The 16,756-nt window shown below is 48.0% G+C and overlaps 1 protein-coding gene across 1 annotated transcript; it reads right to left on the reverse strand.

Moving 5' to 3' along the window:
- Positions 1-9,534: 9,534 nt before the first annotated feature.
- Positions 9,535-12,706, reverse strand: LOC103647136 (cation/H(+) antiporter 15). The gene has a single exon (XM_008671700.2). The coding sequence runs from the start codon at positions 12,318-12,320 to the stop codon at positions 9,768-9,770; it is 2,553 nt and encodes an 850-aa protein (XP_008669922.1). The 5' UTR covers positions 12,321-12,706; the 3' UTR covers positions 9,535-9,767.
- Between the last annotated feature and the right edge of the window lie 4,050 nt (positions 12,707-16,756).

Here is a 16,756-nt window from a genome sequence, read left to right on the forward strand (position 1 = left end):
GTTTGCCCATACTGGCGCACCGGACAATGAACAGGAGCTGTCCGGTGCGCCACCGGACATCAAGGGTGGCCCACAAGTCAGAACTCCAACGGTCAGATTCCAACGGCACTGATGACGTGGCAGGGGCACCGGACATGTCCGGTGTGCACCGGACTGTCCGGTGCGCCATCGAGCAGACTGGCTCCCCAACGGCCACATTTGGTGGTTGGGGCTATAAATACCCCAACCACCCCACATTCATTGCTATCCAAGTTTTCCACTTCTCAACCACTTACAAGAGCTAGGCATTCAATTCTAGACACATACAAAGAGATCAAATCCTCTCCAATTCCACTCAAGCCCTTAGTGACTAGCGAGAGAGATTTGCCGTGTTTTTTTTGAGCTCTTGCGCTTGGATCGCATTCTTTCTTTCTCTTTTGCTCTTGTGATCAACACTCAATTGTAACCGAGGCAAGAGGCACCGATTGTGTGGTGACCCTTGCGGGGAAGTTTTGTTCCCGGTTGATTGAGAAGAAGGAAAGCTCACTCGGTCCGAGGGACCGTTTGAGAGAGGGAAGGGTTGAAAGAGACCCGGCCTTTGTGGCCTCCTCAACGGGGAGTAGGTTTGCAAGAACCGAACCTCGGTAAAACAAATCCACGCGTCACTCTCCTTATTTGCTTGCGATTTGTTTTGCGCCCTCTCTTGCGGACTCATTTATTATTACTAACGCTAACCCCGGCTTGTAGTTGTGTTTATATTTATAAATTTCAGTTTCGCCCTATTCACCCCCCCTCTAGGCGACTATCAATTGGTATCAGAGCCCGGTTCTTCATTAGAGCCTAACCGCTCGAAGTGATGTCGGGAGATCACGCCAAGAAGGAGATGGAGACCGGCGACGACAAGCCCACTACAAGCCAAGGGAGCACTTCATCTTCATCGGAAGAGTCCCGCACCAAGAGAAGAGAGAAGAAGAAGAAATCCTCCAAGCGGAAGGAGAAAAGATCTTCCTCTTCTCACCATAAGGAGAAGAAGGAAAAATCTTCTCACAAGCCGCATCGGAGTGGGGACAAGCACAAAAGGATGAGGAAGGTGGTCTTCTACGAGACCGACACTTCATCGACCTCCACCTCCGGCTCCGACGCGGCGTCCGTCACTTCTAAACGCCAAGAGCGTAAGAAGTATAGTAAGATCCCCCTACGCTACCCTCGCATTCCTAAACATACACCTTTACTTTCCGTCCCATTAGGCAAACCACCAACTTTTAATGGTGAAGATTATGCTATGTGGAGTAATTTGATGCGATTTCATCTAACCTCTCTCCACAAAAGATTATGGGATGTTGTTGAGTATGGTGTACAGGTACCATCCGTAGGGGATGAGGACTACGACACGGACGAAGTGGCCCAAATCGAGCACTTCAACTCTCAAGCCACAACCATTCTCCTTGCCTCTTTAAGCAAGGAGGAATACAACAAAGTACAAGGGTTGAAGAACGCCAAGGAGATTTGGGACCTACTCAAGACGGCGCATGAGGGTGATGAACTCACCAAGATCACCAAGCGGGAAACGATCGAGGGGGAGCTCGGTCGCTTCCGTCTTCGCCAAGGGGAGGAGCCACAAGACATGTACAACCGGCTCAAGACCTTGGTGAACCAAGTGCGCAACCTCGGGAGCACAAAATGGGATGACCACGAAGTGGTTAAGGTTATTCTGAGAGCCCTTATTTTCCTTAACCCTACTCAAGTACAATTAATTCGTGGCAATCCTAGATATACACAAATGACCCCCGAGGAAGTCATCGGGAATTTTGTTAGTTTTGAATGCATGATTAAGGGCTCCAAGAAGATCAACGAGCTTGATGAGCCTTCCACATCCGAGGCGCAACCCGTGGCCTTCAAGGCAACGGAAGAGGAGTCTACACCAAGTAGACAACCAATTGACGCCTCCAAGCTCGACAACGAGGAGATGGCCCTAATCATCAAAAGCTTCCGGCAAATCCTCAAGCAACGGAAGGGGAAGGACTACAAATCCCGTTCCAAGAAGGTTTGCTACAAGTGTGGTAAGCCCGGTCACTTTATTGCTAAATGTCCATTATCAAGTGACAGTGACAGGGACAACGACAAGAAGGGCAAGAGGAAGGAGAAGAAGAAGTACTACAAGAAGAAGGGCGGCGATGCCCATGTTTGTCGGGAGTGGGACTCCGACGAAAGCTCAAGCGACTCCTCCGACGACGAGGACGCCGCCAACATCGCCGTCACCAAAGGCCTCCTCTTCCCCAACGTCGGCCACAAGTGCCTTATGGCCAAGGACGGCAAAAAGAAGGTAAAATCAAAGTCCTCCACTAAATATGAAACATCTAGTGATGAGGATGATAAAAATGAGGAGGATAACTTGCGTATTCTTTTTGCCAACCTTAACATGGAACAAAAGGAAAAATTAAATGAGCTAATTAGTGCTATCCATGAAAAGGATGATCTCTTGGACTCCCAAGAAGATTTCCTAATCAAGGAAAACAAGAAACATGTTAAGGTTAAAAATGCTTATGCTCTAGAAAGAGAAAAATGTGAAAAATTATCTAGTGAGCTAAGCACTTGCCATGAGATTTTAGACAACCTTAGAAATGAAAATGCTAATTTGTTGGCTAAGGTTGATTCTCATGTTTGCATTGATCCTAGAAATGACGATGTTGATGTGCTTGCTAGGATTGATGAATTGAATGCTTGCATCGCTAGCCTTAGAAATGAGAATGAGAAATTAATTGCTAAGGCTAAGGATTTTGATGTTTGCAATACTACTATTTCTGACCTTAGAACTAAGAATGATTTGTTGCATGCTAAGGTTATTGAATTAAAGTCTTGCAAACCCTCTACATCTACTATTGAGCATGTGTCCATTTGCACTAGATGTAGAGATATTAATGTTGATGCTATCCATGATCACCTTGCCTTAATTAAAAAACAAAATGATCACATAGCACAACTTAATGCTAAAATTAGAGAGCATGACTTAGAAAATGAAAAATTTAAATTGGCTAGAAGCATGCTCTATAATGGGAGACGCCCGGGCATTAAGGACGGCATTGGCTTTCAAAGGGGAGACAATGTCAAAATTAGTGCCCCTCCTAAGAACTTATCTAACTTTGTTAAGGGCAAGGCTCCCATGCCTCAGGATAACGAGGGTTACATTTTGTACCCTGCCGGGTATCCTGAGAATAAGATTAAGAAAATTCATTCTAGGAAGTCTCACTCTGGCCCTAATTATGCTTTTATGTATAAGGGTGAAACATCTAGATCTAGGCAACCAACCCATGCCAAGTTGCCTAGAAAGAAAACTATTAATGCATCAAATGATCATGCCATTTCATTTAAAACTTTTGATGCATCTTATGTGTTGACTAGCAAATCTGGCAAGGTAGTTGCCAAAATTGTTGGGGGCAAACACAAGGGCTCCAAGACTTGTGTTTGGGTACCCAAAGTTCTTGTATCTAATGCTAAAGGACCCAAAACCGTTTGGGTACCTAAAACAAAGAACTAAACTTGTTTTGTAGGTTTATGCATCCGGGGGCACAAGTTGGATACTCGACAGCGGGTGCACAAACCACATGACCGGGGAGAAAAGGATGTTCTCCTCATATGAGAAAAACCAGGATCCCCAACGAGCTATCACATTCGGGGATGGAAATCAAGCGTTGGTCAAAGGTTTGGGTAAAATTGCTATATCTCCTGACCATTCTATTTCCAATGTTTTTCTCGTAGATTCATTAGATTACAACTTGCTTTCTGTTTCCCAATTATGTCAAATGGGCTACAACTGTCTTTTTACTGATTTAGGTGTCACTGTCTTTAGAAGAAGTGATGATTCAATAGCATTTAAAGGTGTGTTAGAGAGTCAGCTATACTTAGTAGATTTTGATAGAGCTGAGCTCGACACATGTTTAATTGCTAAGACTAACATGGGTTGGCTCTGGCACCGCCGACTAGCCCATGTTGGGATGAAGAATCTTCATAAGCTTTTAAAGGGGGTAACTACTCGATCTCGGGTTGCTCATTTTTGTGAACATTACTCTTTTGTTTCCTCTATTGAGCCACACAGGGTAGAGGAAGCTCTCCAAGATTCGGATTGGGTGGTGGCGATGCAAGAGGAGCTCAACAATTTCACGAGGAACGAGGTATGGCATTTAGTTCCACGTCCTAACCAAAATGTTGTAGGAACCAAATGGGTCTTCCGCAACAAGCAAGATGAGCATGGTGTGGTGACAAGGAACAAAGCTCGACTCGTGGCCAAAGGGTATTCACAAGTCGAAGGTTTGGATTTTGGTGAAACCTATGCACCCGTAGCTAGGCTTGAGTCAATTCGCATATTATTGGCCTATGCTACTTACCATGGCTTTAAGCTCTATCAAATGGACGTGAAAAGTGCCTTCCTCAACGGACCAATCAAGGAAGAGGTCTATGTTGAGCAACCTCCCGGCTTTGAAGACAGTGAGTACCCTAACCATGTCTATAGGCTCTCTAAGGCGCTTTATGGGCTCAAGCAAGCCCCAAGAGCATGGTATGAATGCCTAAGAGATTTCCTTATTGCTAATGGCTTCAAAGTTGGCAAGGCCGATCCTACACTCTTTACTAAAACTCTTGAAAATGACTTGTTTGTATGCCAAATTTATGTTGATGATATTATATTTGGGTCTACTAACAAGTCTACATGTGAAGAGTTTAGTAGGATCATGACACAGAAATTCGAGATGTCAATGATGGGGGAGTTGAAGTATTTTCTAGGATTCCAAGTCAAGCAACTCCAAGAGGGCACCTTCATTAGCCAAACGAAGTACACTCAAGACATTCTTGCTAAGTTTGGGATGAAGGATGCCAAACCCATCAAGACACCCATGGGAACTAATGGGCATCTCGACCTCGACACGGGAGGTAAGTCCGTGGATCAAAAGGTATACCGGTCGATGATTGGTTCATTGCTTTATTTATGTGCATCTCGACCGGACATTATGCTTTCCGTTTGCATGTGTGCAAGATTCCAATCCGACCCTAAGGAATCACACCTTACGGCCGTAAAACGAATCTTGAGATATCTGGCTTATACTCCTAAGTTTGGGCTTTGGTACCCTAGGGGATCCACATTTGATTTAATTGGTTATTCGGATGCCGACTGGGCGGGGTGCAAAATCAATAGGAAGAGCACATCGGGGACTTGCCAGTTCTTGGGAAGATCCTTGGTGTCTTGGGCTTCAAAGAAGCAAAATTCGGTCGCTCTTTCCACCGCCGAAGCCGAGTACATTGCCGCAGGACATTGTTGCGCGCAATTGCTTTGGATGAGGCAAACCCTGCGGGACTACGGTTATAAATTAACCAAAGTCCCTTTGCTATGTGATAATGAGAGTGCAATTAAAATGGCCGACAATCCCGTCGAGCATAGCCGCACTAAGCACATAGCCATTCGGTATCATTTTCTTAGGGATCACCAACAAAAGGGGGATATCGAGATCTCTTACATTAATACTAAAGATCAATTAGCCGATATCTTTACCAAGCCACTTGATGAACAATCTTTTACCAGACTTAGGCATGAGCTCAATATTCTTGATTCTAGAAATTTCTTTTGCTAGCTTGCACACATAGCTCATTTAAATGCCTTTGATCATATCTCTTTTATATGCTATGACTAATGTGTTTTCAAGTTGATTTCAAACCAAGTCATAGGTATATTGAAAGGGAATTGGAGTCTTCGGCGAAGACAAAGGCTTCCACTCCGTAACTCATGCTTCGCCATCACTCCGAGCAACTCTCTCTTCTTCAGGGGAGAAATGAGCATCAAGGAAAAGGACTTCATCCTTGGGGGAGAGAGTAAAAGCTCAAACGCAAAAGGACTTCGTCTTTGGTATAATCTTAACTCACTTATTTATGACCAAAGGGGAAGATTGCACACCGAGGGCTCTATTGACTCCGTTTTTGGCGATTTATGCCAAAAAGGGGGAGAAATGAGCCCAAAGCAAAAGGACCGCACCACCACCACCAAATTCAAAAACTTAGTGCTTTCCAAAAGTCTTTATCATTTGGTATCCTATTGTGTTCAAAAGGGGGAGAAAGTAGTATTTCAAAAATGGTATATCAAAACCCTCTTGAACACTAAGAGGTGGATCTCTTTTAGGGAAAGTTTTGTTTAGTCAAAGGAAAAGCATTTTGAAACAGGGGGAGGAAATTTCAAATCTTGAAAATGCTTTGCAAACTCTTATTCATGTACCTTTGACTATTTGTAAAAGATCTTTGAAATGGATTTACAAAAAGAATTTGCAAAAACAAAACATGTGGTGCAAACGTGGTCCAAAATGTTATATAAGAAAGAAACATTCCTTGCATATCTTGTAAGTAGTTATATTGGCTAAATTCCAAGCAACCTTTGCACTTATTTTATGCAAACTAGTTCAATTATGCACTTCTATATTTGCTTTGGTTTGTGTTGGCATCAATCACCAAAAAGGGGGAGATTGAAAGGGAATTAGGCTTACACCTACTTCCTAAATAATTTTGGTGGTTGAATTGCCCAACACAAATATTGGACTGACTAGTTTGTTCTAATGTATAAGTCATACAGGTGTCAAAGGTTCACAACATAGCCAATAAAATGACCAAGTGTTGGGTTCAACAAAAGGGCAAAGAGCCAACCGAAGGCCCTCTGGTCTGGGCGCACCGGACTGTCCGGTGTGCCACCGGACAGTGTCCGGTGCACCACCGGACAGTGTCCGGTGCACCAGGGGACTCCAGCTCGAACTCGCCACCTTCGGGAATTTCCAGGGGCTCTCGCGCTATAATTCACCGGACTGTCCGGTGTACACCGGACAGTGTCCGGTGCGCCATGAAGAAGCGGCCTCAGGAACTCTTCAGCTTCGGGAAAAGCCAACGGCTCGTCCGCTATAATTCACCGGACATGTCCGGTGTGCACCGGACTGTCCGGTGTGACTCCAGCACAACGGCTATCCCGCACCAACGGCTACCTGCAGAGGCATTAAATGCGCCGCAGCGCGCGCAGACGTCAGGTTTGCCCATACTGGCGCACCGGACAATGAACAGGAGCTGTCCGGTGCGCCACCGGACATCAAGGGTGGCCCACAAGTCAGAACTCCAACGGTCAGATTCCAACGGCACTGATGACGTGGCAGGGGCACCGGACATGTCCGGTGTGCACCGGACTGTCCGGTGCGCCATCGAGCAGACTGGCTCCCCAACGGCCACATTTGGTGGTTGGGGCTATAAATACCCCAACCACCCCACATTCATTGCTATCCAAGTTTTCCACTTCTCAACCACTTACAAGAGCTAGGCATTCAATTCTAGACACATACAAAGAGATCAAATCCTCTCCAATTCCACTCAAGCCCTTAGTGACTAGCGAGAGAGATTTGCCGTGTTTTTTTTGAGCTCTTGCGCTTGGATCGCATTCTTTCTTTCTCTTTTGCTCTTGTGATCAACACTCAATTGTAACCGAGGCAAGAGGCACCGATTGTGTGGTGACCCTTGCGGGGAAGTTTTGTTCCCGGTTGATTGAGAAGAAGGAAAGCTCACTCGGTCCGAGGGACCGTTTGAGAGAGGGAAGGGTTGAAAGAGACCCGGCCTTTGTGGCCTCCTCAACGGGGAGTAGGTTTGCAAGAACCGAACCTCGGTAAAACAAATCCACGCGTCACTCTCCTTATTTGCTTGCGATTTGTTTTGCGCCCTCTCTTGCGGACTCATTTATTATTACTAACGCTAACCCCGGCTTGTAGTTGTGTTTATATTTATAAATTTCAGTTTCGCCCTATTCACCCCCCCTCTAGGCGACTATCAACCTTATAGATAGACCTCCTCCAATTATAGGTCCAAGAGTATCAAGATATCCAAGTGGATCAAACCCATATTTGGGAAATACATCCACCTATGCCATGACTAAGGCATATGTGGGTTCATAGAAGAAGATATCTGATCATCCTAGGCATTGGCATAAGTTTTTGTTTGAGGCTTTGTGGGCTCATAGAATATCTAAGCACCGTGTTACTAAAGTCTCTCCTTTTAAGCTTGTTTATGGACAAGAAGTTGTTTTTCCTGTAGAGATAAGCCTAAATGTCGTTAGGTGTGCCAGACAGAACGATCTAGCAGTCGGAGATTACTCTAATTTGATGATTGACAATATTAATGAAGTAACCGACAAGAGATTTGTGGCTCTAGGAGATATCGAGAAAGACAAGATTATGGATGTCAAAGCTTACAACAATAAGGTCAAGGCTAAGTCATTCTAGGTTGGAGACCTGGTGTGGAAGACCGTCTTCCCACAAAGAAGTAGGGACCGAAAGTTCGGCAAATGGTCACCAAGTTGGGAAGGCCCTTACAGAATCACACAAGTCATAGTTGGTAATGCCTACATGCTGTAAACTTTGCAAGGTAAGGACCTACCCAAGACACTAAATGGTTGTTTCTTGAAGCAATATCATACTAGTATGTTGCAAGATGCTTAGGAAAACAGATGCTATTACATCGAGTTGTTTCCAGCCTGCACGAGTGCTTTTGGTTCACTCAGCTTCTCCAAAAAGGTAGGGGCATGTGTTGAACACCATTTGGGGCACGACCGGACGGTCCGGCCCTGAGGCTCGGTCGGTCCGCCCTAAGGCGCGAACGGTCCGTAAATAGATCAGATCGAGTGAATTAAGCTCCTATCTCCATGTGTGTTTATCTCTCTAAATCCGTGGGAGTTATTGGAGGCCTAGGAACAGGCCCAGACCTCCCCCATTATATATTTGAAAGGGTACGACCGATTGAGCAATCAACAATCGAATCAAATCAATATATCTTCTCTTTCTTTACTTTTTGCCCTAAGAGTAGACAGTAATGTAGCCTTCTTCATCTTAATCTTCACCTCTCTTAGACTTTACATCGTCTGGAGGCATCTTGGGTGGCCTGACGATCCCAAGACAAAACCTAGGATCTCTCCTTTCTGATGGGGTCCCTCCTTAGGGGTAAATTCAGGTATTATTGGCGAACGCCGCCGCCTCTACGCACACACGGACCGTCCGGCTTGGTGCAGAGAATACTCCGCTCCTGCTAGAGGCCGTGGACTGTCCGGTCCTAGGCCGCGGACCGTCCGCGGCAGCGCAGAGGCCACCGTCGCCGGTACACCTCACAGTGATTGACACTCAGATCGACGTCAACAGGAATATTCGAACCATGGTTAACCTATATTAACACCCATATAGCCAACAAAACATCCATGTCTTTATGTTTTATACTCTAGAAACACACGGGTAAATGCTAGTTACAATTAAATTTTATAATCAGACAAGATTAAGAGAGTTATACAAAGATAACAATCATAAAAGTAATATTCTTTTTACTAGTTGATTGTACATTTGTGTTGTCTAAAACTGCATTAGAATTCAGGCATCTAAAACAAATATAGGAGAAGTGTATTTCATAATACAAAAGCTTTTACTCTATTAAGTATGGTATATATTTTAATAACAAAAATTACAAGTCAAAACAAAATTGCTACTTCAGAGACCATGTCAATGTCGTAAATAATAAAGGATCTGCATTTAGAATCAGAAGAGTTAGGTATTTTGGACTACAATAATTGTGATTACAATGCAAGCTACCTTTACTAAATTTTTCCGATGGTCGCTGGCGGCTACGTGCTTGGCGCGCGAACCACAAGACCGGTCGAGCACGAACCTCACCCACGTACCCAACCATGGTGCAGCAACCATGGCGCGACACCAGCAAGCCACCACCATGACCTACAGACCTACTAGCTAGCTCCTATGCCCAAGGCTACTCCTACGGATCTGATCTGGCCGTGGCGGTCGTCCCGCCGCAGACACGCCATCGCCGCCGCCAAGTCCCTGCTCCGCCGACATCCCCCCGGCAGACGGCCTCACGTACGACTGTACCACCAGAACCGACGCTGTCGTCTGGAAGTCCTTCGACGAGAGCAGGTCCCCGATAGGCCCCAGCTCCGGGCACTCACTCCACTCCGCCATCCCCGCCGTGAGCGCCGGCAGTCCCGGCACCTTGCCCACCACGAAGAGGTCCTTCCCCAGCGCCTCCACCTCCCTGATCTGCGCCACCATCTCGCTGGCGTTGAACACGCCGCGCTCGCGGTACTCCACGCCCGCGCCGCCGCCGCCGCTGACGCTGTTGGCCCGGTCCAGGAACTCCCGCAGGATCCCGTCGTCGGCCTTGCGCTCCTTGAGCGCATCGAACTCGGTGCCCGTGAAACTGCCGCCCTTCTGGGCGAACCGGAGCAGCGTGAGGTCGATGGCCGGGTTGGACACCATACGGATCGCCAGCGCTGCCACCTCGCGGTCGTCGCGCCCGCCGAAGAATAGCGCCGCCACGCGGCACCCGGCGCCCGGCACGCCGCCCAGGCCGCGGTCGACGAGGATGCCCACGGTGCAGGGAGAGAAGCGCTGGATGCTCTGGTTCAGTGCCTGGATCTCCGGGTGGAACACCTCCAGCCCTCCGTCCACCGACCGGTGCTTGTGGAACGGCAGCAGGATGAGCGCCGAGTGCTGCTCCTCCGCGGCGGACGTCACGTCGTCGTGCATCGTCGCGTACGGCGACACGGCCGCCATGGTGCGCGCCAACACGCCCGCCACGTTCTCCTCGTAGGCCATGAAGGCGTGCGCGATGTGCTTGAACTGCAGCTCCACCTGGCTGCGCCGGTGCACCGAGTGCTCGAACGACGACGACGGCGCCGACGCGTTGATCAGGAGCAGCGCAGACGACCGCCCCGCGAACTCAATCAGGTGCAGCGCTTGCACCGCCACGGGTGACCGGTCGGAGGGCGACGCCACGTCCAGAAGCGTCAGGAGGGCCGGCACGTCGCGCGGCATGTGCACGCACACCAGCACGTGGAATTCCGCTTCCAACTGCGGCCACGCGATGGTGCGCCGCTTGTAGAACACCAGCCGCCGCGCCGGCTTCACCACCAGGGCCAGCAGCGGCGTCACCAGCGCCGTGATCAGCGCCGACATGAACACCAGCACCGTGAACGACTGGTCACTCATGATCTTCTTGTTCCTGCCGATGTTGAGGATGATGAGCTCGATGATCCCCTTGGTGTTGAGCAGCAGGCCGATCGACGTGCCGTCAAGCAGCGGCATGCCGAACACGGCGGCGACGCCTACTGCGGCGGCAACCTTGAGGGCGGCAGCGGCCAGCGCGGCCACCATCAGCAGCACCGCAGCGGGCATGCTGGTGATCGAGGCGGTGTCCGTGCGGAGCCCGCTCATGGCGAAGAAGAGCGGCAGCAGCGTTCCCATCACGAAGTCCTCTACCTTCTCTACGATGGCGACGCCGACAGGCCCGTTGGGCACGGCGAGGCCGAAAACGAAGGCGCCGAATATGGCGTGCGTGCCTCCGGCGTCGGCGACGAGCGCGGCTACCAGGACGCCGACGAGGACCCAGCACTCTTGCGCCTCGCTGACGACCTCGCCCTCGGCGACGCGGTGCGCTAGGCGGACGAGCATGGGGCGGACGACAAGGTAGCTGATGCTGACGATGACGACGCCCGACACGAACGTCCAGATGCACGGGACCATGCCGTAGCGGACGTGCGCCAGCGCCGTGGCGACGGTGAGCCCGGCCCACGCGAAGGTGTCGTTGATGAGGGACGCCGAGATGGAGAGCTGGCCCACGTCGGTGCCGGCGAGCTTGAGCTCCGCGATGTTGCGCGCAAGCACGGAGAAGGCGGTGGAGCAGAAAGTGGCGCCAAGGAAGACGGGGAAGGAGAGGCGGTTGAGGAACTTCTGCTCGGCCTTGGCGGCCGTCGTCGTTGTTCCGCCGCTGTCGTCGTCGCTGCCGGTGAGCGCGACGTAGCCTGTGACGATGCCGACGACGAAGGGCGGGAGCGCGGAGGCGGCGGCGAACCAGAAGCTGCGCAATCCCGAGCGGAGGACGGTGTGGAGCTCGATCTCGACGCCGATAGTGAAGGTGTAGTAGACGAGGCCGATGAGGGACATGGACTCGAGGATGAAGATGCTGCGGACTGGGAAGGCGATGTCGGAGAAGAGTGGGACGCGGCCCAGCACGGAGGGACCCAAGAGGAAGCCCGCCAGGATCTCGGCGATGTATCGCGGGAGGCGGAGCGGCGCCAGCAGCAGCGCCACGGCGCGTGTGGTGGCGGTGATGAGGATGATCTGGAAGAGGAGGAGCGGGAGGGCGAAGTCCAGCGGGTTGTCCCCCGTCCAGATGCCTTTCATGGTGATCTTCCTCGGGTCGAAGCAGTAGAGGTCCGACCGGCCCGTCGACATCGTGTGGTTCCACAGCTCCGCCAGCGGGTCGGTTACCGTCGTCGCCGCCATCGATCCTCCGCCGTTCGGTTCGCTCGTGGGCCGGTAGATCGATTGTTAGCTCCTTCGTCGCCGCCGGCGATGATGGCTGATGTGACGGTCGGTCACTGGTGGACGTACGCGCCGCGCCGGGGATAGATGGTGGAGAAACACGTGTGGGGTGCCGAGTGATCCATGGGAGCGAGGAGACGAGGAGCTGTTATTCTTGGACGGAACTCTGCTTGTTGCATTGCATTTGCATGCACTCGTGCATGACTGGTGGTTGTGAGCTCGACCTCCACGTGTGGCTGGTATGTAGGGCCAGATTTTACTACGAATTTTGCATCTTCATGAATTTGCTAAAGCTGCGGGTATTCATAGCTCTATTAAACATTTTGTTTATCAGTTATTATAATAGATCTAAACATTTGCGTTGATTTTATTTCTCAACTAAATAAAGCATCAATTTCACGGTTCGCACGACGAAATTATGCATAAGCGGGGTTCGAACCTTAGTTGTTGGCTTCACAATTACACACACGTAACCATCAAAACACACATATTTTTATGTTTTATTAAAACAATGTCTACCCCCATGTGATATATAGAAACAATAGCAATGCACGGTTATCTGACTAGTAATCTACAAACTACAGATTTAACCTGCATCTCCCAAGTGGAGTTTGGTAGGATGTTTCTCATACATAAGCCATGTTCTAAACCTCTAAAACCAATAGTTAGCAGCTAAAATTACTTGAAAGGTATAGAACGGGTCAGCTAATGGACCAACTAACTGTTAGTTATAACTCTCAAATAGCTATTAGTCGTTAGCTGCTCCAACACAGCTAAAAGCAGCTAACAACTTATTAACTGACTAACAATTAGCTCTAGAGGATTGGAACAGGGCCTTAGGGTCTTGTTGATCCCATATAACATATCTATGTTTTTGGATAATGAATTAATTGGTGTGGATATAGATTTTTCTATTACAGTAGCGAAGAGTTAGAGATGGTTGTTATACATTTGGGATCGAGGTGAAAGTTGGATGTGGTCATGGACAGTGTCAACGTCATCTCGATGATTGACATACCTCCTTCCTGTTGCATCTCCCCTCCTCCTTTAGTCGTCGAACCATGAGGAGGGACATCGGTGCTCACCAGCATAGATTCGTTAGGGTCTACCGGTACCATATGATGAAGTTGGGTATGCTTGAAAGGTCTCTTATGGGTTTTGGTGTTTTGGATGACAACACAATTAAAGGTCTGACCTGTGTGTCAAGTGTTGAATAGAGACTTAGGGAAAAGCTTACAAAGTTCAACACGTGATAAGTAGATGAAGGATGGACATTGATTAAGTGGAAATCAATGTACTTAAGTCAGGGACAACTGATCGAACTAAGGACGGAGGCAAGAAGGACTTCAAGGTACTAGTGCAAGGGAGAAGGTCAAGAAGACTGAGGTACCAAAAGCCAAGAGTGGAGAAGATGGTCTTGTAAGAAGTCAAGGTTGGTCAAGCTGAGAAGAGTCCCAATGCGTTCAAGACCGCGATATATGGATGTGACTTACAACCATTGAGGTAATGCTTATGATTTAATGGTTTAAGTCAAGTGGAGTAATGGTCACAAGAAAAAACTAAGTATCAAAGTCAGAACATGGAAGGTCCCAAAGATCTAAGTGTACTTGAATATGGAGTTTGGGTCACTCTTGAGTTTAGAAATATTCTTAGTGATCATTAGAAGGTGTTGGAACTCAAGTGATGGCTAGAATGATAGAGTTTTACAACTTGGAGTTTTGGAGTCCAACCTCGAGCTCAAACAAGCCAAAAAGAGCAAAATGATGAAAAAGGTTAAGTATGAGAGGTTTGATCATTCAAACATGTTGCATACACCTTTTACTATGTGTTTGGCACTTTGGTTTGCACTCTACCTTGTATTGTAGCAAAAGTATCACTTTGATCCCTGTTTGAGGAGAAACAGAGAAATGGAGAAGGAGGTGAGTTTCCAAGACTTAGTCAATTGGATTATACTCTAATCATGTCTGTCTAAGTCATAGGAAAGCCCTCATAGAATTCCAAGTTGAATGGAAAAGAATTCGCTAAGAAAAGACTTCACTGTAGTCTGTCTAGGTGCACTGGATCGTCTGCAGTTGTGGTCCGATGGTGCACTAGACTGGTTGTGTAGTCGGGTTAGAAGGAGGCCTCAGGCGGCCTGGCACACCGGACCGCCTGTACGGATGAACTTGGAGGTCTCGGGAATTATACTTTATAACTCACCAGACCGTCTATAGTGCTGGTCCGATGGTGCACCAGACCGCTAGGTAAAGATTGGTTCGAGGCGCGCTGGTTGGCTCAACGGCTAGCTTACATGGACCTCAATTCGGTGGTGCACCAGACCGGTCTAGGGACCACCATAAGAGGCAGCTGCCAATCAAGATCCCAGACTCGGGGCTAAGGGACCTGATCCATTAACGCACCAGACTGGTTCGGTGCCCCCCGCGCAGATATGTTTCCTTTGGTGATTTCCAACGGCTACAAGGGGTGTTGGGCTATATAAAGGAGCCCCCACGACCCCAAGAAACACACCTTTGTAGCATACAAGTGTAGAAAAAGTGCATACATATTCCCTATCCCTCTCTTGTATGATTCTCTATAGATCATGTGTTGGCGTGATTATAAGCCAAAAGAGCGAGGCAAAGTGCTACTACAAGATAGAACTAGCGAGCATGACTTGAGTAAGGTGTTCTAGTTGCGTTCACCCACCATCGAGCTATCGAGTTGTGATAGTTGCGGTTCTGCTGTACTGCAACACCGCCAGAGATAAGAGAAGACTCGGTTTATCACTATAGTGATAAACATGAGCAAACAGAGGAAGGAGCTGAAATGGACTCCAAGCTAAGTTGGCTAACTCCAATGTGGATGTAGGCAAGCATTTCATGCATGGCCGAACCATGGGATAAATCTCTGTCTCTTGTCTCTTATTTGCATTTCTGCTCTCATCTTGGTATAAGACATTTTTGAAGTGTAGGATCTTTTGAGACAAAGACTTTCTTTGGCTACGACATACTCTACTTGTAACACCCCTGGTGTTACCAGAACTAAAACTTTGGCATGACATCATTTGCATTAGCGTTTAATTATGAATGCTACACCTTGAGTGCATCCACTAGGTAAAAATTTCAAAACAAACTTGTGATGTGATGTCTTGACTTGATTAAAGATGTTTTTGACCCTAGAATAGGGTACTTCCTCAAGGATTAGAAGCATGAGGGGGTGTGAGATGAGAACTAGAATATGACCCCAAATATTAGTAAAGATGTTCAAAAAAGGCTAAACTTGGAGAGTTTAAGTGCCACTTAAGCCCTAGAACACTTAAAACCCTAATAGAAACCCTAATTAGTGCTCTATAAGGTGACTTTAATTTCTATGCAATTTTGGACCAAAGTGCATATATCAAAGTGGTAGAGTAACAAAAACTAAGCAACTTTTATATTTGGAGATTTCCAAGTTTTGTGGAAAAAATTGGAGTAAATTGCAAAAGGTCCCAAAGGCACCCATATGGCTAAGTCTGAAAACAGTGTGATCAGGCCAAGTTGAAGCCTTAACATTTCTTAATCTCTGGGGATTTTGACATGGGTCACTACAACAAATTTGTAGAGTTATTATAGTAGCCCAAGTTTGATTAAAGGATTGAGCCCAAGAACTGTACAAAAATTAGAGTAAAAGGGACTAGAAGTTGGACTATCAGTCGAGTATCAGTTTGACATCAAACTGATAGTGGCATTGGATCATCTTTGGAATCAAATTGTGCTAGATCCAGTGAATTCTTGACCAAGATCTCTGTAACAAAATTGGAGCTGGTATATAGGGGGAACAACTTTGCTATAGCCGACTTGGTAGTTTGTTGAATGAAAATCGAAGAAAAATGACTCTTAATTTGCTCTGCCAGGCACTCTGAATTCAGTATGACATGAACAATAAACTGAACAAGATCGAGTTCAGTGCGTCCACTGCCGATGTTCCTTAGCCATGATTCGAGTTCGTGCCACGATTGGTGTCGTTGAGACGTGGATCAATGAAGTGGTAAAAGATCTCGGGTTCGGATTCGGTGACCGAGTTACCGTTCTAGCCACGGACACCACGGGTCCTCACCGTGCTTCATTCACCACCGCCGTAGCAAGCCACCGGATGCTTTGGCCATCCACGCAGCTAGTTGGAGGACCTTGTCTTGAACTGTCGTAAAGGGTCTGCGGTAAGTCCGCCACGTTATTAGCCTGAGGACACCATAAAGGCTAACGTGGAGCTCCTCGGGCTATTGCCGCCACCATGATTCCTCGGTCAAATTGACCACCCTCGTGGTGACTCCCTTTAAATTGAGCTTGCCCTCAGCCCTGCCTCTATGTTACACACCCAAGCCACCCTTTGTTTTCCTCGTTCAACCGTTGGTAGCCAAGAACAACAGGTTCTTCCCATCG

The sequence above is a fragment of the Zea mays genome, chromosome 2, assembly GCF_902167145.1.
Source record: "Zea mays cultivar B73 chromosome 2, Zm-B73-REFERENCE-NAM-5.0, whole genome shotgun sequence".
In the NCBI taxonomy this organism is placed as follows: domain Eukaryota; kingdom Viridiplantae; phylum Streptophyta; class Magnoliopsida; order Poales; family Poaceae; genus Zea; species Zea mays.